The 25,620-nt window shown below is 41.4% G+C and overlaps 1 protein-coding gene and 1 non-coding gene across 2 annotated transcripts in view; both read right to left on the reverse strand.

Annotated features, from left to right (window-relative positions):
- The window catches only part of GLB1 (galactosidase beta 1), an 85,553-nt gene that overhangs the window by 23,803 nt on the left and 36,130 nt on the right, over positions 1-25,620 (reverse strand). The window contains exons 10-11 of the mRNA XM_069473373.1: positions 22,004-22,116; positions 2,508-2,582 (exon numbers count right to left, since the gene is read on the reverse strand). Coding sequence (XP_069329474.1) covers positions 2,508-2,582; positions 22,004-22,116 — 188 coding nt within the window. The remainder of the gene's footprint in view (positions 1-2,507; positions 2,583-22,003; positions 22,117-25,620) is intronic.
- LOC138388707 (U4 spliceosomal RNA) lies at positions 4,979-5,118 on the reverse strand. The gene has a single exon (XR_011234205.1). It is a non-coding gene; the product is annotated as a U4 spliceosomal RNA (small nuclear RNA).

The raw sequence follows: 25,620 nt of genomic DNA on the forward strand, positions 1-25,620 counted from the left end.
CTAACCTGTTCACATTTCACTTACTGCTGCTTCCCAGTCACCTTCAGGCCTCTCCATCCACTCCCTAACTCTTGAGAAAAGTATGAATGATAGTAGTCTTCAAAAACGTTTCCAACACACCTATTCAGACATAAAAATAAAACCTGCTCAGAGATCTGTAAAGGCCCCTAAAATGAGTGAAAACCAAGGCTCAGAGGCTGCCTCCTCCGAAAAGCCTTCCCCAACACCCCTCCAGTGAAGTAACCGAGAGGTAAAAATAGTAACTAGAGGCAAATTGCACCAAATGAGGTTAGATATGCTACTATCATGTCACCTTAATACTTCATAGTTACGTCACCCCCTCTGAAGTTGTCTGTAGTATATTTTCCATGCCCGTATCATTTATTAGTTGTTTACCTTTGTTGTCCTCACCAGAATGTCAGCTCCTTAGGGTAAAATACATACTGAGCTCACCCCCAATACCCAGAACATAATACACACTTGATAAATACTGATCGTATTCAATCCAAAGGATTGTGTATTCTTGCAACCCAGGATACTTATTCGGATGCAAGAACAACAACAACAGCTACCAGTCATTGCCTGTCCACATACTCCAGTTGAGACGGAGCATTGTATACACACTACCTCATTTTTTTTTTTTTTTTTTTTGAGACAGGGTCTTGCACTGTTGCCCAGGCTAGAGTGCTGTGGCGTCGTCATAGCTCACAGCAACCTCAAACTTCTGGACTCAAGTGATCCTCCTGCTCCAGCCTCTGGGGTAGCTGAGACTACAAGTATGTGCTACCACACCTGGCTAAGTTTTCTATTTTTTGTAGAGATGGGGTCTCCCTCTTGCTCAGGCTGGTCTCGAACTCCTGAGCTCAAGTGATCCTCCCGCATCGGCCTTCTAGAATGCTAGGATTATAGGCGTGAGCCACCGCGCCCAGCCTGTACCACCTCACTGAATACTCACAACTACCCAGTCACCTCTGAGGTGACAGTGAGGCAGGCATTACTGTCCTCATGTTATAGAGGAGGAAACAGAGACACAGAGACGCTCACTTGGATGGCAGAGCCAGGATTTGCAGTTAGGTTTGGCTCCCAAATCCAGGGCTTTCCACAACATGACACTGGTTAGGAATTTTATAAATATTTCCCATGGTTACTTTGCTGATGTGCAGCATAGAGGAAAAAATCTTAACTACAGTTCCATCAAGCCAGCTACTCACATGGGTGTTTTCTCACCTGGACAACTAAAGGAATTCAACTCACAGTAAAAGCTTTTATTCTATATAACTACGTTCTACATAAATTCAATTCAGTTCTGTGCTGATCTGTTATCTTAAATCGTATACATTTAGTAAACAATGAAAAGTCATTTTAGCACACCCAATTGTCCTTCACGGCAAACAGAATGTGCTCCTGATACTAAGGTAGCTTTGTTTTAGCAATTTTGTTGTTTTGAACATTTGGAGTTATTTTCTGTAGCATAAAAATAAATTTCTCACAGATCTACAACAAACAAACCAACACTTTCCTTAAGTAGCTGAAGCAGTGAGCAAGTAGAAGGTGCTCCCTTTATAAGTGTGGTTGAAGTCTGATTAATCTAAAGAAAGATTCCTATCAGGCAGAGAGACCACACTCTTGTAGAATGTAGCACCCATATCTGACACTACGTGGAAAATGTTACAAAAGCTCACCCCGCCAACCATCATGTCAAAGGGCTTCTCTAGTGGAAAAATTATATAATCGTCATGTTTGGCATTTTGCTTAAAGATAAAAACTTATGATGCTATTTTAGGATATCAAGATTCTTAAGAAATAAGTAACTGTTCATGTTTTCTTCTTCTTTTTTTTTTCCTGTGAGTTAATACATGTAGGAGTTAGGGATTATAAAAGGGGAAAGCCTGAAGACACAGAAGGTCAAAACAAATTAAGTTTGGCTTACGTCAATCCTTCTGACTATTAAATAAAATCCATTTCTTTTTCCCTAGAATACAATGCTCGTAACTCACGTTTATCATTAATTTCTAGCTTTTTCCCCCTTATATATCATATGCCATATAAACCACAGATAATAAAAATAAGGCCATCATTTTGAGATGGAGAGGAGTGTATAATTTAAGGCAGAGACCTAGCAAAATGCCTGTGATTTTTGGGAACCCCTTTTAAAAAAGTGAACTATGGAAAACGCCTCTCTAGCCAGAACAATGAGGTGTCGTGTAATTTCCACAAAGGCTCCCGGCACTGCTTTTGACAACTGATAACTGAACCTAAATGACCTGAATGATCTAAGAACGCTACTGCTCCCGCTCACATCCCATCTCATCTTGTCAGCAAGTGTGTGTATCTTCTCACCTCCAACTCGCCGTTTACCCGAAACATCATCTACCCTCTCAGGCTCACAGAAACAAATTCATAGAAAAATAATGAACCGATTCCTCAGCACAGCACTTTCACTCACTGCTGCTAAACACTTCCTCACTCCCGTCTCACTTTCAACGTTTGTTATTTTTTTTTCTTACCTTTTTTAGAGCAACTTTTCCATATGCAAACTTTGGTGTGGATGGAGGGATAGGACCTTCTGGTACTTCTTTAAACTATAAACCAGAGGGCAAAACGAGAGAAAAGGAAAAAAGCTGTTAAACCTTCAGAAACATATTGATGGAATTCATTTTTCAAAAGGAAGATTAAAAACTCAAACAACAGTGCTAGTGATTTTTGGAAAGGCAAAGGAACAAGGGACTTCTTCCAAAACAGGATCTGGTAAAGTTTTTATTTCTAAGTATGTACCTGTGTTTTAAGCTCCAGGAATCATCCGAATAATTATAGAACAAAAGACTTCAAAAAAAAAAGAGCAAAAACAAGTAGAGGGAATGATATATACAGACGGTCAGGCATGATGGCGCACACCCGTAATCCTAACACTCAGGGAGGCCGAGGCGGGAGGATTATGTGAGGTCAGGAGTTTGAGACCAGCCTCAGCAAGAGTGAGACCCCGTCTCTACTAAAAATAGAAAGAAATTATCTGGGCAATTAAGACAAACAGAAAAAATTAGCCAGGCTCGGTGGCCCGTATCTGTAGTCCCAGCTACTTGGGAGGCTGACGCAGGAGGATCACTTGAACCCAGGAGTGTGAGGTTGCTGTGAGCTAGGCTGACACCACGGCACTCTATTCAGGGCTACAGAGTAAGACTCTGTCTCAAAAAAAAAAAAGAAAAAAAAAAAAGAGAATGACATATACATACACATATAACACACACACACACACACACACACACACTTATAGAGTCAGAAGATCTGGGTCTAAGTCCCAGTTCTTAGAGAAGTCTGTGGTATAATGATTTCTCAGTATCCTTACATTTCTTTCATTCTTTTGGCTTCCCTTTGTAAAAGAAATAATAAAAACTAGCGATTTTAAAAAGGTGAAAAAAAACCGTTAGAAGGAAAAGCAACACAATAGTCCCCAACCTTGCTTTTCTCTAAGTTCTATTCCTCAGAGGAAGTCATTTTTAAAATCATTTAATTGTTCCTATTTTGGCATCTTCTGGTCCCTAAATAATATACCTGTACTTCTATTTCTTGTTTGATTAATTTCAAACACTGTCATTGATTTCTTTTAACACGTGAGAGCGTGGCTCAGTTGTATCACCCGAACTGTCTTCCTTTCTTCCTGGTTATGTTACCATTTTCAGTTTCTCTACTGGTTAAGATAATATCCTTATACCTCTATTTCTTAGTTCCATCAATTAGGACACTATCCTTTGTGTCCACATTTTTAAAGACAAGGCTCTTTGCATCCCTCCCTGAGGTCTCCTCCCCACTCCCACCTCCATCCTATCAGCTGTACTTTTACATTGTCAAAGTTAAGACCATCTGTCCTGTAGCCAAAAGCCCTTCCCTCATCTGTGTATTGACTCTGAATTCAAAAATCAACCAACAGTGCTCACATTATAATTATTAATATTATAAATATTGCTTTCTATATAGCTAAATGGTGTATACTATGATGGCACGCTCTGTCTTTTCAGCTTTTTGTGTTCTTCCACCCACTCCTGAGGTTTCTAATTTTCTTTCTTTTTTCTGTCTGCCTTTAGGTTGACACCTTTTTAGGTTAGTCCAAATTTCCAAAGATGGTATCAAGTTTCTCCAAACACCCCTTCCCCCTAGGAAAACTCCCGTCTGAAATTCTTAGTCTGCCTGCTCCAAGGGACTGACTCCCCTCTGCACTTGATATTCTGAGACTTTCCTTCACTATTCTCCTGGCTTTCAGCTCCCGTTTCTGGGATGTCATGGCTTCCTCATCTCACTGGAGCATGATCTCCAGTAACTGCCTAAGAACTGGTATGTGAGAGGTAAACTTCTTGAATCTCCAAATATTTATCCAAACTAGTTTATCTAGTTTGGATGGGTATAGAATTCTATGTTGAGGCCAGGAGTGGTGGCTCAACCCCAGTGCTTTGGGAGGCCAGGGTGGGAGGACTGCTTGAGGCCAGGAGTTTGAAACCAGCCTAGGCAACATTGAGAGACCCACCTCTACAAAAAGAGAAAAAGATTAGCTGGGTACAGTGGCATACACCTCTAGTTCCAGTTACTCAGGAGGCTGAGGCAGGAGGATGACTTGAGCCTAGGAGTTTGAGGTTGCAGTGTGCTATGATGATGTTACTGCACTCCAGCCTGGGTGACAGAGCAAGACCCTGTCTCTAAAAAAACGAATTCTATGTCGGTAATCATCTCCCCTCACAATGTCAAAGGTACTATTCTATTTTATTCTATCATCCAGTGTGGCTCATGCCAACTTCACTCTTGATCCTTTGAAAGGGCCTGGCATTTTCTCTCTAGAACCATGTATCCTCTTTATTCTCAATGTCCTAAAATTTTCCAACAATGCTCCTGGGACTCCTGGATACGGCTTTTTTTCTGCGTGCATCATGCTGAGCAACTCAGAGATCTCTTTCAATTTGGGGAAAATTCTGTATTTTTTTTTTTAACTCAGTCCCCATAGGGACTGTCACAATTGCCAATGCTGACTATATTGCAAGTTGTCATGATGGGGTATTGGGAAAAGTTTTCAATTAGCAATAATCACACCTCAGATAAACCTCATTGGCTACAATATTGTCACTGAGCAAAGCTTATATTGTTTCTTTAATATTTTTTCCTCCATTTTTCCTTTCTTATAAGCAACCAGTTGGACATTCTAGACTATTCCTCTACATCTCTTATTTCTTTTCTCCTATTTCCATCTCTGTATTCTGGTTCTAACTTCTAGGAGATTAGTCTGACTTTCTAAAAACTCTTTCTTGTCCTCTAGTGGCTCCGTTTTCAAGGTATCCTGTTCTTATTTCATGGATGTAATATCTTCTCAAATCTCTCTGACGGATATAAATTTGAGAGGTTTTTCTTTGTTTTGCTTAAGATCTCCTCAGTCCCCTGAATTCTCTGTTGCCTCTAGGGTCATTTTTCTGTTCATTTCATCCTGGTCTTTCTCTTTCCCACTGCAGGTTTTATAGTTGTCCGCAAATGTCCTGGCCGTCCTTGGTGTCCATCGTGTTTAATGGTAATGCAAATGAACATACCAGCATCTACACGACCATCTCTCTGTAACATCCTGTTCTGTGGACAGAAGCAAGGCTTGTTCCCTAGGGACTTTGTTTTAGGGTGATTTGACAAAGTCAGATGTAATGTGGAAAATCTTCACTTTAGGGCTGTTTACTTAAAAAAATTTTTTTTAAAAGAAAAAAACCCTTTTTTCTCAGGAGAAATGAGTGGGGGAAAATGTCCGCTTATTTTCTGACTGGTAGAATGCCTCAGTGGTGGACAGTGGGAGATGGTGAAGGGGCAGAAGAGCTGACAGGAAATGTATAGTTCACCTGCCCATTTCCAGCTGTATTTCATTCCCATCCTTTGCCAGTCCTGTATTTCCAGGCCCCTGGCTCTCCAGGGCTCACTGAGACCCATCTGCTCTCTACTCCCTGTTCCTACAACCCGCTCCCACACTCACTGGGGATCAAGATTTTCCCATCGTACATCCTCAGTCACCACTCCTCCATTGTCTTTCATTTTCCAGAAATCTTTTGAAATCTCTCATGCAAGGACAGCTCCCCTATCGTTGGCTTCACTTAAAAAAAGATTCCTCTCTTATTTATTTATTTTTTTTTTGTGAGACAGAGTCTTGCTCCATCACCGAGGCTAGAATGTACTGGCCTCATCAGAGCTCACAGCAACCTCAAACTCCTGGGCTCAAGCGATCTTCCCACTTCAGCCTCCCTGGTAGCTGGGACTATAGGCATGTACCATCCATGCTCAGCTAATTTTTCTATGTTTTACAGAGATGGGGTCTTGCTCTTGCTCAGGCTGGTCTCAAACTCTTAGCTTCAAGCAATCTGCCCACCTCAGCCTCCCAAAGTACTAGGATTACAGGTGTGAGCCACTGTGCCGGCCCCTTTCTTATCATTTAGTATCATTTTGGAAGAGAGAGAAGATAAATACATGGTCAGTCAGCTATCTTGTACTGGAAAGTCCTTTGTACTCCTAATATTCTATGAGTCTATATTTCTGTGAAATTTTAAAAAGATAATATGAAAAGAGATGAATGTGAAGTCAAAGAGTTACTATTGATCTTAGAGCAAGATGCTGTAAGATCTCTCTTCTCAGCTTTCCCTGAAGTCTAGACCATATCCCTTCTCCTTTTGGACATTTACCCACCCCTGCCTCTATCACCCCACATTCTGGCCAATAAAAGCAGAAAACACAAATTCACAGGCAGCAACTTGAGAGCAGTACGATTTGTTTTCTGAGGTCTTCTGTTTACCTGCACGTGACAGTGACCACGTCCTATCTAATGCCCAAAGTCAAAGCGGATTCCAACTGAACTAGGACTGCCATCTCTTCTACCACATTAGAAGAAAAAAGTCATTGCATAGACATTCAACCTACATCCAGCTCACTTTGATGCAGAGCTCAGGTGCCAGGTCTGTCATCTCACTTACCACTCACCAAGGCCCTCACATCTGGTTATTATTAACACATTTCCTCTTTAGCGATGTGATTGAGGAACTTGCTCAACATTAAGATGACGATGAGCGAAGGAGCTGGTACTGTGACCCCAAGTCTATGGTTATCTTCACTGCTCCTTCCTGCCTCCTTACTGTCGTAATAATAAAAGAATTGACAGTATCTTCACCCATAGTTCCAAACTGAAAACCCCACAAAACCTTTTCTCTTCCAGTTTTCCTCCTAGACCCTCCCCTTAGGCACACATGTAACATAAATTTAAGAGATAATTTAATAATTTGCTACTGCCGCTCACCAAAGGCACTTTTAGCATGGCCAAATGTTGATCAATAATTTTATTCATTGCAAATGACAGTGATCCAAATGGATAAGGCAGAATTTATATAACTATCCTTTCTATGTCAGGGGTTGAATTATTTACAATTTTGACATTACAAATCTCCGTGCAATGAACAAACTTCATGTCTATAACATTAGCCTTCTTTAAAATTTTTATGTTATAAAATAAAGTCCCAAGTGGAGGGTGACTAGGTCAAAGGATATGAGTATTTTATATGACTCTTAAAATAGTATGTACCCAAGTTTTCACCAAGTATCTATACTCATATATGTCCTCTATCCAATTTTCTATTTGGATCTCAATATTTTAATCAGAGGCATTAGCTCATTATAATATAGATATTAAACCTTCCTCTATCCCACTTGCTATAACTTTCTGTCTTTTCAGTTTAATTTTAGTGATTTTTCATTGATACTAGTTTATCCTATAGTAAAATTCTCATCTTTATCAAGCTAATTAATGTTTCAGAAAAGAAACTGACAAATAAACCAAAATGCTATATTTCTGAATCTTTACTTCTCTGTAATAATTTGTGCTTCAATCACAGTTTTCAGACCAATCATAAATGTTGCTTCTCATCATATTTATTTAGCTGGACCAAGTCACCATGGGGAGCTGCTCTTTCCCCTGTGGAATCCATTAGATTCAGTGGTGACCAGTTTTTCCTTTACCAAGACCTCTAATGATTTCATTCACTCATCCAACAAACTCTTATTAAGGAAGTACTTTTTTGTGCCAGGTCCTGTGCTTGGTACTGAAGATAGAAACAGCTTCTAGTACGGAAGGTCAGCAATATGTGTAAACAAGGCATATGAACACACTATGCACAGTGGTGTATTAAAGATTTCCACACTATAAGACAGTGATAGAAAACAAAATGTGACAACTCTACTGAGAGATGGCTCAAAGAAGAGAAGACTCTCCAGAGAAGGTAACTGAGGTATGTCTTCGTGTTCCAGGTAGATAAAGGCAGAGAAAATAGTCTGTGCAGAGATCAGGAGGTAGAAATAGCAATGTCTGTCCACAGAATTTTATGTAGCTCCATTTTAAAGCCAGAGAGCCAAGTATAAGAAAGGAAGAATTGAAAGATGAAGCTGAAAAAATACAGGGGCCAAGTCATGGAGGGCATCTGCCCAGATCAGTGTTTTAGAGAAATCAGTCTGGAAGATGGATTACAAAATCCAAATCCGTAGGATGAAGAGACCAGTGTTACAAGTACACAGGTGGCACTTTAAAAGACTATCCAACATTCATTAAGTAATATTCCCCTTTTCAGCTTTCATTATTAGACATACAACACTGTGTCCCCACCAGCACCATTGATCAGTAAGAGATAGCTGGTGTCTGCCCACTGAGTCAATGTCATTCCAGTCATAAACAAAGGACAGTCAGCCGGTGTAGACTGACCCTAGGTCAAGCTCCAAACTTCATTAAGCTTTTGAAGTACTGAAGATCACTGTGGGTATTCTCCCATCCCACTCTCCCACCCAGCCCCAGTTACCACCTTTGGGAATCCCAGAATCCACTATGATTTTCAGGGTCCTCAACTACCACCTGATTAATTTCTGCAGCATGACCTGTCTCTAAAAAGCCAGCCACACTTGATGGAATCCCTATGAAGAATGGGAACAAGACTCTTAAAATGGGTCTTAAATTTATTTGAAAGCATATAAAAATAAAGTCGCCACTGCTCATCTCAGGAATCTGTAGGGAGGAGGAGGGTGCTGCCCTGTAGTTTTATGGTTCGAGGTCAAAGTGTTAACCATGTCTGGTTGAGTTTTACCCACACCAAAGAAACTACCTTAGAAAATGCAAATGTCACGGGCTTTGTCATGCCTTGACGATTCATACGAAAAGAGCTGCCTGGAGCTGGGAAGTTAGCCCAGGAGTCCCCATCAGTGAAAGACAACGTCCGTCACCACCTAATGTATTCTTGAAATTGATTAAGAAGGAGACAGATTCCATTTTTTAAGTCTTTGATAAAGGAAGGAGGCAAGTAGAGCTATATATGGGGATATTTACCATCTAATTTCCCTTCCTTAATGTAAGCAAATATTTCAAATACCGTTTAACAAATCAGCCCCAAACTTTTTCACACCAGAGACCGGACCACGGAAGACAATTTTTCCACGGACTGGGGTGGTGGTGGTGGGGGGTGCGGGGGAGGGATGGTTTCGAAATGATTCAATTGCATTACATTTATCGTGTACTTTATTTCTATTATTATTACCTTGTCATTTGCCACTCATTGATAGGGGTTTTTTTTTTTTTTTTTTTTTTTTTGAGATAGAGTCTCGCTCTGTTGCCTGGGTGAGTGCTGTGGTGTCAGCCTAGCTCACAGCAACCTCCAACTCCTGGGCTCAAGCCATCCTCCTGCCTCAGTCTCTCGAATAGCTGGGACTAAGGCATGTATTACCATGCTCGGCTAATTTTTTCTATTTTTAGAAGAGATGGGGGTCTCACTCTTGATCAGGGTGGTCTCGAACTCCTGACGTCAAGTGATCCTCCCACCTTGGCCTCCCAGAGTGCTAGGATTACAGGTGTGAGCCACCGCGCCCAGCCACTAATAGGGTTTCCATATGAGTCTGCAAGCAATTGATTTATTACGGTCTCTGTGCAGTCAAACCTCTCTGCTAATGATGATCTGTATTTGCAGCTGCTCCTCAGTGCTAGCATCACCGTCTCAGCTCCACCTCAGATCATCAGGCATTAGATTCTCATAAGGAGCCGCAACCTAGATCCCTGGCATGCAATTTACAGTAGGATTCGCGCTCCTATGAGAATCTAATGCCACCACTGATCTGACAGGAGGAGGAGCTCAGGCAGTGACACAAGCAATGGGGAGCGGCTGTGAATACAGATGAAGCTTCATTGGCTTGCCTGCTGCTCACCTCCTGCTGTGCGGCCCAGTTCCTAACAGGCCACAGGCTGGTACCAGTCCTCTGCCTGGGGGTTGGGGGACCACAGAGCTAAGTGAATGTCTACAAAATTTTATAAGAAAAAGCCCACTAAATCTTTTAAAGTAGTTCACTCTCTTCCAAATCTGAAATGTCAAAAAAAAAATAAAAAATAAAAAGGAGGTCAGGCACAGTGGCTCACGCCTGTAATCCCAGCACATTGGGAGGCCGAGACAGAAGGATCACTTGAGGCCAGGAGTTCAAGACCAGCCTGGGCAACACAGTGAGACCCCATCACTACAAAAACATTTTAAAAAATTAGCAGGGTGTGGTGGCGCATGCCTGTAGTCCCAGCTACTCGGGAGGCTGAGGCAGGAGGATCGCTTGAGCCCAGGAGTTGGAGGTTGCAGTGAACTATGATTAGGCTTCCTGCACTCCAGCCCAGGTGACAGAGTGAGACTCTGTGAAGGAAGGATGGAAGGAAGGAAGGATGGGAGGGAGGGAAAGAAAAAAAAGAAATGAAAGAAAGAAGAAAAGAAGGAAGGAAGGAAGAAAAGAAAGAAAAAGAAGGAAAAAGATGACTACATGTTAAGCTGCAATCTGTCATAAGCTACTGAATTACATTCATTTCTAAAGATTCCATCTCCTTCATGGGTTCATCTTACTCGGACCACTGGTTAAGTGCTTGGGACCCCGGGATTTGTCCCTTGCTTGGCCCACTGCCCTCCTCACTGCAATCTCAACCTCTCCCTGGCCTTTCACCTCCATCAATGCTCCCTGCAGCATCTCACTCTTAAGTGCTGGTACTTGCTGGTCAGATACCTCCCCCTGGATGTCCCCAGAGGCATCCTGAGCTGAACAAGCCCAGAGTGACCTTGCTTCCCTCTCCCTGCCTATGCCCCTCCTCTGCAATCCTCTATCTTAGCTGCTGACACCAGTATCCACCTAATTATCCAACTAAGGTTACAACCAGGACAGATCAACACTCCTCACTCTTTCTCACACCTGCATTCAGTTGATCACCAAGTCCTACCAATCTTACCTCCTAAATATTTTTCAAATCTCTTGCTTCCTCCCCACTCCCTGCCGCCCCTGCCATCTCTCAGGCAGGTTACTGCAGCAGCCGCCTGCCTTATCTTCTGCATCCAGAAACGCCCCAAGGGAAGGGTCCTAGCGGTGTGTTTATATTGGCATATGTTTTTCTAAATTTGGAAAAGTAATTAATTTGACCACAACAGGGTAAGACCCTTGTCCCTTTCTGCTCCAGCTTCCCGGTGTCACATGTCCTCATAGGCTTTACACTACAGGCATCTTTGGGATCTACCTGAGGAGCAGTTGAGGTGAAGATTTATTTAATTTGTGTGTAGGAGGATATATTTAAGTGGCTCCCTGCTGCCTCTATGAGCAGGTAAGTTATTGCTAATGGATTATTCCTAACTCCCAACGTGCAGACTCACTTAGCGTCAGACCAACACAGTCATGCCCTGAGACGCCCAGACCCAGAAGTATGTGGGTTGTGGAGGAGAAACAAGGTTTGAAATGTGTGGGGCCAGACCTGTCTGTGGAAATTTCTTCCAAATATTACTGCTTGTATATGAAAGAACTTGAGAGGTATTTTCCCAATTTTGGTAACAATCCTAAACATTTATATAATGTTATCAATAACAAAATGTGAAGTTTTTCTTTTTTTAACTATCAATATTAAACAAATTTCAGTGAGCCATGCTAAAGTGAAAGACTTCTAGTCTCTCTAGAAAAAAGATTACCAACATTGTTGCCACCTGAAGAGACAATCAAACAGCTACGAGAAAGTAAGGAAAGCAAGGTGGCAGAGGTGTTTTCAAGCAGTTAATAAATCCAAAGTATGTTTTTTTAAAAAAAAATTGTGATGTTTGTGATATTGTAATAGTGTGATGACTATAATCTTTTAAACTTTTTGTTATGGACTGAATGTCTGTGCCCTGCCCCAAATTCATATGTTGAAATCCTACCCCCGATGTGACGTTATTACAATGTGGGGCCTTTGGGGTGGGATCAGCGCCTTATAAAACAGACCTCAGAGAGCTCTTTAGCTCCCTTTTCCCGTGTGAGGGCACGACTAGAAGTCGGCAGTCTGCAACGCGGACAAGTGCCCTCACCAGAACCTGACCATGCTGACACACTGACCTTGGATGACTTCCAGCCTCCAGAACTCTGAGAAATAAGTTTCTGTTGTTTATAAACTACCCAGTTTATGATACTTTGTTACAGAAGCTCAGACTAAGACACTTGTAATCTGTAATGATTTCTTTACTCATTGTAAATACACATTCATTTTTTTTTTTAAACTTTTTTTTTTTTTGAGACAGTGTCTCGCTCTGTTGCCCGGGCTAGAGTGCCGTGGCGTCAGCCTAGCTCACAGCAACCTCAAACTCCTGGGCTCCAGTGATTCTTCTGCCTCAGCCTCCTGAGTAGGTGGGACTACAGGCATGTGCCACCATGCCCGGCTAATTTTTCTATATATATATATATATATTTTTATCGTCCGTATAATATCTTTCTATTTTTAGTAGAGACGGGGGTCTCGCTCTTGCTCAGGCTGGTCTCGAACTCCTGACCTCGAGTGATCCTCCTGCCTCAGCCTCCCAGAGTGCTAGGATTACAGGCATGAGCCACCATGCCCAGCCCACATTCATTTTTGTTGCCTCACCCAATAACCATTCTGAAATGCATATCTGACTATATTATTTTCTTCCTTAAAATATTTCAAAGGCACCTATTACCTATCACTCAAGCTCCCTTACGTGGCACTTTCCGTAGCATTTATTTTCTTGGTAATGTAGGAGATAATGTCACCTGTACATTAGAAGAAAGTATGGGAGTGATGGTTCACACTAGAACAGTGAGAAGAAGAGACTATCAGGGGCAAAAAGAGAACTGGAGGTGGTTAAAGATCCAAGTGAGGCTGGAAGTACAAATTCCTGTCCCAGCCCATCCATACTGAGGTTTAAAATCCCCCTGCCTGGCTCTGCTGCTGGAATGGTCCCAGCAGTGGTCTGTAGAGCAGGCCCTCTTGAACAGCTGCATATAGAGGGATCAAGGGTGGTGGCGTAAGACTATCACAGCCATCAGCCGAAGAACCAGGGAAGGTAAGAAAAGTGTGAAGGGTTTCCAGGGTAGGTGAGGGCAGGAAATGGTAGATAGAAGTCTGAAAGAATACAAATGTAGGCTTATGATCAGGCAGAATATAAAGTGATATTTTATGCAACGAACCACATGTAACTGTTTTCCATATTAGGTACAGAACAGCTCACTATTTCAGAAAGAAAATTATTCTTTTTTGTTTGTTTGTTTTTAGAGTTAGGGTCTCACTCTGTCACTCAGGCTAGAGTGCAGTGGTGTCATCATAGCTCGCTAGAGTGCAGTGGTGTCATCATAGCTCGCTGTGACCTCCAACTTCTGGGTTCAAGGGATCCCCCAGCCTCAGCCCCTTGAGTAGTGGGACTACAGGTGCCATGCCTGGCTAATTTTTTAATTTTTTGTAGAGACAGTATCTTGCTATGTTACCCAGGCTGGTCTCAAACTCCTGGCCCCAAGCAATCTGCCTGCCTCTGCCTCCCAAAGTGCTGGGATTACAGAAGTGAGCTGCCGGGCCCAGCCAGGAAAATTATTCTAAAAATAAACTTACCAGCAACTCCACTCCTAGATATACACCCAGAGGAATGGAAAGCAGAGACTTAAACAGATACTTGTACCTTGATGTTCACTGTAGCATTATCCAAATAACCAAAGATGGAAACAACCGAAATGTTCATCACCAGATGAATGAGATGAATAGATCATCAAAATGTGGTATACCAATGCAATGGAATATTACTAAGCCATTAAAAGAATGAAATTCTGATACATGCTACAACATGAGCCTTGAAAACACTGTGCTAAGTAAAATAAGCCAGACACAAAAGGATAAATATTGTATGATTCCCCTTATATGAAATATCTAAAATGGGCAAATTCACAGAGACAGAAAGTAGACCAGAAATTACCAGAGGCTAGGGGGTCAGGGAAATGGGGAGTTATTGCTTAATGGTTACAGAGTTTCTGTCTGGGGTGAAGAAAAAGCTTTGAAACAACATTATGAATATAACTAATGCCACTGAATTTACAAAACTATGGTTAAAGTGGAAAATTCTATTTTATAAATATTCTACCACAATTAAGAAAACTAATAACATACCATGGTGTACTTTAAATGGGTGAACTGTGTGGTATATGAATTATATTTCAACAAATCTGCTCAGACAATAAATAGATAAACCTGAAGTGGGGTTTGTGAAATAAAGCAAAAGCCTGTAACAGGCATTATAGTCAAATCAGGTAAATCAGCAGTAGAGGAGACATCAAAAGTAAACATGGATCATTAACTCTAGTCTAGAAAACACTACAGGTGTGCATGCCACTCTGCCACGAGACGCCCTTTGAGTCTGGACACCAGATAAGAGCTAATAGGATGGCAGAGGAATACCTCTGCTCGGATTTTCTTGGGAGCAACTGAGCAATGCAACTGCTGCAGCTACTGAAGGTATCTGCCCACAGATGCTTTGAGGCCAAGTAGACACAACTTTCCAGAAAAGTATTTAACTCCAGTTTGAAAACTCAGAATGAGACAAGTAGACAAAAAGAATAGTAAAAATAGCTGCTATGCATTATCTCCTGAGAAGAAGTGCTAGCCCTATTGCACAGGTGTGGAGGCAGGGTACCTTGCCCACTGAGAGTACCAAAGTTGAGACTTAAGTCTTGTTCTGTCCCTCTCCAAAGCCTGTCCACTCTGTGGCTCTGCTCCTCACACAATACCAGGTGACTCCTTAAAAAAAAGTCCAAGATTGGTGAAAGAGGTATTAAATTGAATATTTGCCATTTATTTAAAACTTGCTTGAAAGCTGGTTCATTCTATTTGGAGGAACTCTTCAGTAAGATGGGTGCTTAAAGATAAAAATTCAAATTTCTCTCTTCTGTGAGTCCCTCCACTATAGAACCATGATATAATAATATTAATCACTGGCCGGGTGCGGTGGCTCACGCCTGTAATCCTAGCACTCTGGGAGGCCGAGGCAGGTGGATCGCTCAAGGTCAGGAGTTCGAGACCAGCCTGAGCAAGAGCGAGACCCCTGTCTCTACTAAAAATAGAAAGAAATTATCTGGCCAACTAAAATATATATAGAAAAAATTAGCCGGGCATGGTGGTACATGCCTGTAGTCCCAGCTACTCGGGAGGCTGAGGCGCTAGGATTGCTTAAGCCCAGGAGTTTGAGGTTGCTGTGAGCTAGGCTGACGCCACGGCACTCACTCTAGCCCGGGCAACAAAGCGAGAGTCTGTCTCAAAAAAAAAAAAAAAAAATTAATCACTTACTTCTAGCATTCAACACAGAAATGTAAGACTAATGCTAAATAAATATTTGTATAATGATCAAGCAGATGAGCCTAGGGTCTCAGAAAATTTATTTGTGCAAGGAGTTCCCTGTGCTCTGAAGGTGCTTGCATTTGTTAATAACAAATTCTGGGGAGGTTTGGAGTAATCTCATAGGGGGCAAGTAAATCTCTGACACTAGCTTTTTGTTGACAAACATTCCCATGGAAAACATCCAGAAAAATTGGACAAGATAAAATATCTGTTTGAAGGCATCAGAAGGCTACCTTCTGATTCCTAAAGCAGAAAGGAATTAAGTGGTTATAATTCCACAAAAACAAAATAAAACAGCAGAAAATGCCATAACATGAGTCTGACATTTGGTACCAGTTTTCCCATCAAGGTATTTGTTAATTCACAAAGGCCAGCTGAGAGGCTAGAAGCTGATCACAACTTCTGGGAGTCCTATGAGGCTGCGAAGATAAAAATTGAACATCAGAGATCATCAGAGAGGAAGAACCCTGGTGAACGCTTCAGGCTCTCAGCTGAGATCCCTAAGAAATAGACCAGCCCGCACAAAGATAGAAGCCCAGTTGTTTCAAATTAGCTTAATCCTTGCAATTAAGATTGCAATTAAGATGATCTGTCTCTACCCTAACTGCCTGTTAGAAATAAAAGTAAATCTCCTTTGGAATAAAAAATATATAGCCTAAATTATCTCTTTTTATTTTATTAGCTTCTGAATGAGGAAACCCCCCTCCCCCTACCATACTGTAGACAACACTATCTGATCAAAAACTAAGAGGAAAGGAAAAAAAAAAAAACCAATGAAACAGACCCACAAAATATTATGGTATTGGAATAATCTGCAAAAAGCCTTAAAATAATGATGAGAAACATGCAACAAGATTAAGAATTTCAGCAGAGAAGTGGAAACAATTTTTTTAATCTAATGGAGGTTCTGGAACAGAATAATTTCAATAATTGAAATTAGGACTACCATATAGGTTTAACTTAGACACAGATAAAGAAAAGATTAGAAAACTAGAAGATAGGTCAGAAAAAAAAAATCTAGCCTTCATAACGGAGGAGGGGAAAAAAGGATAGGTAAAAAATGGAACAGTTTAAAATATATATGGAACACAGTGAAAAGGTTTAATACACATATAATTGGTGTCCCAAAAGGCAAGGCGGGAGAATGGGGTCAACATAACATTTGATGAGATAATGGTCAAGAATTTTCTAAAATCCACAAAAGAAATAATGTCATAGATTTAGGGAGCTCAAAAATCCTCAAACAAGATGTATGTAAGGAAAACTATGCTTAGGCACACAATAGGAAAATTTCTGAAAACTAAATTTGAAGGGAAAACCTTAAAAGCAGCTAGAGAAAAAAATGACCTATTAGTATCAAAGGAGCAAAAATAACAGCGGATTTCTCAAAACAAATGATGGAAGTCATACAACAGTAGAATGATATCTTAAAAGTGCTGATAAAAAATAAATGCATAAATTGATTAAAAAAATAAAAAATAACTCTAGGAATAGCTTAGATATAGTACCTAGCTAAGCCATTTCTAGATTCTTCACCCTCAGAAAATGTGTGAGATAATGTTTATAATATTGAGCTACTAAGTTTTGGAGTAATTTGTTATATAGCAATAGATAGGGGAGAAAACAAATCTCTCTTGAAAATTCATATCCACAATAATCCCTCAGATATAGTCACAGCCAAAATTCGTACTACTTCTGTAGTACAAAACCCTCAACCTAAGATTTTAAAATTTAAACTGTAGTGGTCCTTGGTACTGGCCAGAAGCAAATGCTAATTCTCTCTGGAAGAACACGCCTTCACCCAAAATCTCAAATAATTCCTAAAGATAAGATCCAGGAAACTGAACTCACTATCAAAATCATAACACACACAAAGAAACAAGGTGTCATGAGGGAGAGCTCACAGAAACAACAAAAAGCAGAATGAGACACAGGAAGTCTTTGCATACTAGCATTATCAAATGCAGACATGTAACAGAAATATCTTTAATGTGCTTAATAAGAATATGTATATATATGCAAATAGCAAGGGAATTTTAAAATATTCAAGGGGAATTAGAAATGCCAATGTGCACTTTGAGAATAAAAAATAGAATTTAATAATTTAATGAAAAGGTTTAACCTCAAATTTATAACTGCTAGAGAGAAGAAAACAACAGAATTGAAGAACGTATCTGAAGATGCTCTGAAAGCCATGGAAAGAGAAAAACAGACTGAGACATGGAGGCTAGAATCAGAAGGTCTAACAAACATCAAATAGGAGCTCCTGAAAAAAAAGAGAGAGAATATTAGAAACAGATATTTTTTTTGTTTGAAAAAATAGAAACAAATATTTAAAGAGATAATGTCTTAAACTTTTAAGGACTAGTGAAAAAGATACCAAACCACAGATTTCTAAGTTCCAAAACTAAAGTAGGATAAATAAAAAGAAATTCACACTGAGACTCATCACACACAAACTACAACATCAAATGTAAAGGGAAAATCTTTGAAGCTGCCCGAGAGGAAGGCAGAGTACCTTCAAAGGAGTGACAGAGTAGACTTAGCGGACTTCTCAACAGGAACGACAGAAGGCAGAAGTCAGTACTCTCAGAGAAAACCATCAGTCTAGAAAAACTGTATTTTGAAAATGCAGGCCGGGCGCGGTGGCTCACGCCTGTAATCCTAGCACTCTGGGAGGCCGAGGTGGGCGGATCCTTTGAGCTCAGGAGTTCGAGACCAGCCTGAGCAAGAGCGAGACCCCATCTCTACTAAAAATAGAAAGAAATTATATGGACAGCTAAAAATATATATAGAAAAAATTAGCCGGGCATGGTGGTGCATGCCTGTAGTCCCAACTACTCGGGAGGCTGAGACAGGAGGATCCCTTGAGCTCAGGAGTTTGAGGTTGCTGTGAGCTGATGCCACGGCACTCACTCTAGCCTGGGCAACAAAGTGAGACTCTGTCTCAAAAAAAAAAAAAAAAAAAAAAAAAAAAGAAAATGCAGGTGAAAAAAATTCTTTTCAGACAAAGAAGAATTAAGGTACTTTGCATACTAACTGAAATTCTAAAGGATAAACCTCAGGAGAAGGAATGATCTCAGATGGAAAGATTGAACTGCGACAAGGAATAATGGACAAAGAAAATGTGGTACTAGGACAAAGGTCCTGGACCTTTGTCCCAAACTGTGAATTTGTATATCTAATGCCTACTCTCCATCTCCACCAGGACATATATTAGAAAAGTCAAACTTACCACATCCAAAAATGAACTCCTGATCTTCCCCCACATAAATGGCAACTCTATCCTTTGAGTTGCTCAGGTTGAACACCCCAGAGATACCTTGATTCTACTCTCTTTCACACTCCACATGAGGAAATTCTATTAGCTTTACTTTCATAGTATAGTCTGAATTTGACTAGTTCCTACTACCTTCATAGGCCACAAATCACCTCTCACCTAAATGGCTGCCAAAGCCTTCAAATGGTCTTCCTGCTCTATCCTCATCCTGCTTCCCAGAGTCCAGTTCCAACATAGCAGCTAGAATAATCCTTTATTTGCCCTGCTCAACTCTCCAACAGATCCCCATTTCATTCAGAATAAAAGCCAACATCTCACAACGGTCTATAAGGCCCTGTGTGATCAGTTCCCCACTTATCTCTCTGACCTCAACCCCTACTTCCTCTTTCCCATGTTTACCAAGTTCCAGCCACACCGGCCTCCTTGTGAGTCTTTAAGAATGCCATGCACTTTCTCACCTTCTCACTGGCTGAACTCTGCCTGGAATGGAATGTTCTAGCCCTGGATATCCCACATGGCTCTCTCACCACCTTAAAGTCTTTGTTCAAGTTGCACCTTTTCAAGGAGGCCTAGATATACCAAGCAGCTAAAACCACACCTGACGCATAGAGGGGCACTTGGTACGTATTTGTTAAATCATTTGTTAATAAATGAACCATGTGGGTAAAGTGAAACACTACCTACACCATTATAGTAATGCCTTATAGGTTTTATTTTTTAAAGAGAGCACTAAAGTACATGACGACTAAACCCAGAGAACTAAGATACATGACAATAATAACATACATGTCAAGAGGGATGTAACTGGAGTTACACTGAGTTAAAGAGGAATGTAATATGGAGGAAGTAAAGATACTGATGAATTTTAAACTTTTATAAGTTAAAACTGCACATTAACTCCTTGAGAGTCAGACACAAGGAGTCCATATTGCATGAACTTATTTATAATATATGAAGTCCAGAGACAATCAAAACGAATCTGTGGTGACAGAGGTCAGGATAGTGGTTAACTCAGGGGTGTGTGTGTGTTAATAACTACAAAGGCGCATGAGTGGGGCTTCTGGGGTGCTGTATGTTGGTTATAGGGCTGTGTTCACTATGTCTAAATTCACTGATCTGTACATACTTACGAGTTAACTACTAAAAAAATTAAAATATAGTGGATAACTTCCAAACCAGAAGAGGGGGTTAAAGAAATAAGAAAAAAAAAAAAAGAGAAGAAAAAACAGAACAGGTAGACAAATAAAAATGATAAAACAAGATGATTGAAATTAATCTACATGTATCAAGAATTATGATGACTAAGAATGAACAAATGTACCATTTAAAAGACAAAAAATTTCAAACTAGCTATTTTAAAAATTCATCTTGTTTATAAGGGCCATATGTAAAGAAGACAAAGGATATAAAAAGGTTCAAATTAAAGCACTGGGAAACATAGACCAAATAAATATTAACCAAAAGAATGCAGTAAGCTATACTAATAACAGACAACAAAGACTTCAAGGCAAAAAGCATTATTAGAGATAAAGGGCTACATAATCCCTCTACTATTAAATACTGAAGGATTTAATTCTCAATTTGCATACCCAATAACATAACCTCAACAACTGATAGAACCATAAGGAGACATACATGAGAACAACTCTCAACATATAATTGAATAAACTGTAAAAAATTAGGAAGCATGTTAAAGACATCAATGGCACCATTAATAAGCTTAATTTAATGAACATGTATATAGAATATTATACCCAACAACCATAAAATAATACATTCATTCCAAGCACATATTGACTATTTATTAATATTGGTATATGTCCGGCTCTAAGATTAGGCTCAACAAATTTCAAGGGATTGGTATCATACAGACTACATTCTCTAACCACAATGTAAATATGTTAGAAATCAACAATCTAGAAAAACACTTATTTTTAATAATTGCAAAACACACTTCTGAACATTTCAAGGGTCAAAGAGAAATCAAAATAGACATGCTTAGAAAAAAACAATAATAAACACATTGCACATCAAAATTTATGAGATTGGAGCTATAGCAGAACTTGAAGGAAACGTACAACCTTGAATATTTATATTAGAAAAGAAGAAAGTCTGGATCAACAAGCTAAGCTTCAGATAAAGGAAGGAAATAATAAAGATCAGAACAGAAAGCTTTGAAACAGAGAAAAAACGTGCAAGAGAGAGCTTGGGAGACATTACTATAAATTCTGCAGAGATTAAACTCATAAGAAAAAGATAAAATGAGCAACATTTTCACAATACATTTGAAAATCTGGATGAAATGGACAAATTTTAAGAGTAGTTTAGATAGAATTTTTCTATTTGTTTAGAATATGCCATAATACAAATTGTAATGCTTATGCTTAAAAATGAGACTATATGATACTTAAAAAAAATCACCCCATTTATAGGCAGAAAACCTTTGTTTTTTAACTTCAAAACTCAGGTGACTGAGCAGAAAAACTGTGGGTTTTTCTTTGAACCCACAGCAGAGACAGGAAACCCCACCTGGGTGCGTTAGGCGCCCCAAAAGGTTACAATGCTAGCAGAATTAAGCATCTCAGGTGCAGGCCAGAAGGAAACAGCGATCACTTGCCCCAAACAGAAAATGAAGCATCACTGACAGCTCACATTTGCACCGTGCTTCACAGTGTCCTCAGATTTCTTTTTCCTACCATACTTCAGCCTTTAAGTGGACATAAGTTTTCTTACCTTTAAGACAAATAATAGTAATGCCTACTACTTATTGGACATTCACGTGTCAGAGACTGTCCTGGATGGCTCATATATGTTCTTTTTAATCCTTACAATCAGGTGCTGTAGTCCCAGTCTTATAAATTAATAGATCAATAGAGTAACTTGCCCATAGGTAGGGCAAAGATGCAAAGCCAAGTCTAGCTGAGGCTCCCTCCATCCATCCTTTTAAACATGAAGCCTCCAAGCAAGAAGTTGTCTACAGAGCCACAACGAGTTCAAGGCAGGTTCTGTCCAAGACCAGCCCACCATGACCTGTAGGAAGCACCTACCTTCTGGATAACCTTTCGCAGAACAAAATACTTCTCAGTAAGGTCCCCAGCCTCGCTCAGGGGGGCATCGTAGTCGTAGCTGGTGGGCTGTGCTGCATAGGGTGTGTTGGCCCCTAGGAGACAAAAACATGCACTAGTTACGACTGATGGCCCTGTCCTGGGATCTATGGTCTCAGCATTGTGGAGAGAGAAAAATGAAGGACACAGTAAAACCAATTTTTGAGAGACATAGCTGTGGCCCTCAGGATGCAAGGTTTAGAGGAATAAGTTTCTTCCTACAGGTAGCATTTGCCAAGCACCTCGGAGTTTTCAAAGCACTTTTCCTATCCGCTGTCTCTGTGGATGCTCACAGCCGTGATCCTAACAGATAACACCCCACCGGACAAGCAGGGAATCCGAAGCTCCCCACAGAAATCTGCTAACATCTCACAACTGGTAACGGCAGGGCTTATGACATGACCCACAACTCTGACTCTCAGCTCCGCAATCCCTGGTCTTTCTTGTGTCCTGAAACTATTCAGCGGAGATAAGGTCAGGGGTGAAGACACAGGTGACTGGCCAACACTCAGCAGAAACACGAGTGGTTATCAGACCAAACAAAGCGGGAGATGACTGCGCACTGAGATTCAAACACAGCCTTGAGGCGTCTGTAACACCTACGGAGTGCAGCGGGGCTGTGGTGTGCCTCTCGGAACCCCCAGAACCCCCGTCAGGACAAAGGCACACACCCAGTACCCCAGCTGTGAGGGCTGTTGGCTGCTGACATCTCTGAGACGTAGACCTCTGCTGACCCAAAGTCACAGCCCTCCAGGATAGCCGGTATCCAACAACCGACCAACATGCCTCAAAGGGCCATCCCTGCTGCAGAGCTCCCTCTGGGGTCGGCTGGGGCCACTTGTGAAACTGCATCACAGTCCAACTTCTCCCTCCGCCTCCCACACAGTTATAGGTGTTGCTCTGGAGAGCACAGCCAGTAAACATCCTGCCTGGTAATCTCGGAGTCTGTTCCCTGGGAACTTTACCTACAACAAAGACCAATGAATAGTGCCAGTACTGAAAAATGAAAAGGACTAGAAAAGCAAACACCCCTGTAATCAATCATTGTCCAAGAGGCAGAGTCTGGACCAGTGGCTCCCAACCTTGTTGCAGATGATGCTCACAGGCATGAGGTTGTCTGCAACATTGGGCAATACTTTGAAAACTTAACTCTGCATACGAGTCATATAGAAAACTTATTAAAACAAACTCCTAAGCCCCAGCCTGGAGATTCTGATTCAGCAGGTCTGGGGTGGGGCCTAAGACTCTGCGCTTCTAACAGGGCCCCAGGTGGTGCTGATGCTGCCATCTGGGGACCAGCAAGGCTTTGTGCCTTTCTCTTCTACTGCAGAGAGCATTGTGCAATGCAAGTGCATGAGAATGAAGTTATTTTAGAATGATCTTTTGTCCAACCTGATTTGTAAGTCAATGAGGCACAAAATATGACAGTTCACCTACAACTAGTAATAAATTCCTTAGACACAGCTCACAAATGATGGAGCCACCTTGGGTGACCCTATTGGTGGTGGAGGTGACAGATGAGAGAGGCTGAGGATCAGGTCAGCCCTCAAAGACGTATTCATTAGTTCTCTGCACAGAATCTACATCTCAAAAGACTTGGACTACTCAAACAACTGAATTGATGTGGTCAAGTTACTTTCCCCCATTTCTTATTCATCAGACAGCTGACAGTTAACAGGTCCACCTGCCTTGGGGGATGCATAGGTTAAAACACATCCCTTCTCTTGAGACACAAAGAAAAATAAAACCACATCCCTTGCTGCAAGGCACACACCTTCTTTGTGGTCCTTCTGCTACCTCTCATGTGGTAGCGACTGTGCTGCCCTGTGTTTCTCGCTCCCCACTGAACTGTGTGCACCTCAGGAGCAGAGGCTGTGCCTCACTTGCGCTCCAGTCCCCAGCCAGAGCCAGGCATGGAGGAGGAGTTCAATGAGCAGCGGCCAAGTTGAGATGGACAAGTGTGACCTCCAGAAACAAACTCTACAGGCCGAGGACGCGCGGGCTGGAAAGCCGGCCAGCGGGTTAAAGCGTGGACTGGGACACTAGGTCTCTGTTCTAGTTCTGCCAGTGGACTCTTGCTCTGCATGTTCTCAGACCACAGAGAAACAGTGCACACTCAAGCCTGCTCTGGCCACCTGAGAAGGTGTGAGGTAGAAAGGCCAAAGAAACGGTGAGACTTCTCACTCCTCGACTCTCCACGTTGCGTGAGAAGCACAGGAGAGCCTGGCTCCTGCAGGCAGCCACACACAGGCATGAAGTAGGAGGCACACCCCTGCACAAGCACGTGCACCTTCCCTCGGGTAGGACGGGCGGCGAGTCCCCCCAGGTGCTCTCCTCTCGCCGCTCTCCTCTGGGAAGCCGGCCTGAGGAGCAGCTGCTAGCAGCGAAGCAGAGACTGGCCCTCCCTCACTTCCCTAAAGAGACCGGGCAGAGAGGCCTGGCAGAACACAAGCGGGGCTGGCGTGGGGGTGGCTCTGGGGCTTCAGGACGCGAGGGATTGTCCAAAGGGCAGTGACTCCAGCTCACCGCGGCCTGAGCCTGAGTACTGGCTCTTCTCACCAGCTGAACAGGAAATGTGTGGACTTTTATTTATTTATTTATTTTTTTTTGCACTTAGCTATTCTTATCTATAAAGTGGTGTTGATAATCCCTAGCCTAGATGAGACTGATATGAGGACTAAATAAGCAGAAAAGAGACTAAAGAGAGGCAGAAAGGAGACTTCTATTGATTATGGCAGAGGCAGAGGCAGGGGAGAGAATTAAGGACAACTTCTATTTTCTGAACGATAGTTTTCATATTATCTAAATTTTTTTTCTAAGAAGAATATATTGTTTTAAGTAAAACAGGAAGATTTTTAAAAATTGTTTCATGAACTGTAAAGTTCCAAAACATATCAGTCTTTATTCCTAGATGGGATGATCGGCCTCAATTTCATCCACGGCAGCTAGGTGGAATTTCTGTCCACGGGGTGAAAGGCACCACTACGTCTTAACTGTTTCCAGTGAGAAGACAGATACGCAGAGAAGGTCTAAAATGTCAACCACCAACCCTGGCACGCTGTCATCTTTTAAGCAGTGACATTTGAGTTTTGCAGTATCTTCATTTCTTGGCTCTAATAATGGTAATAAAATTGATAATGCTTGTAAGCAATGGCCCCTCCCAGCCTGCAAAGAAGATAGCAGTTCAAAGGAGAATGTTCATTAAGACTTGATAGCATCCAATTTCAGATCCTGAGCGATTTAGGCCCAAACTAAGCCTCCAAAACTCAACAGTAGGGCAACCTAAATGATTCAGAGAGAAAAATGCAGATGTGGAGAGAGGTGGGGAATGAAGTTTAGAGAAAAGCCAACATAGCATAATTTGTCACAAAAATGAATGACAATGCAGAAAAATCTACCACAATTTTTCCCACCAAAAAAATTACATATACAGGAATGTACAATGGTGCAGCTGCTTTGGAAAACACCACGGCAGCTCCTCAAACTCTAAACACAGAGTTACCATGTAACCCAGCAATTCCACTCCCTGGTACACACCCAAAAGAATTGAAACAGGAATC

Source organism: Eulemur rufifrons, chromosome 7 (assembly GCF_041146395.1).
Source record: "Eulemur rufifrons isolate Redbay chromosome 7, OSU_ERuf_1, whole genome shotgun sequence".
Taxonomy (NCBI): domain Eukaryota; kingdom Metazoa; phylum Chordata; class Mammalia; order Primates; family Lemuridae; genus Eulemur; species Eulemur rufifrons.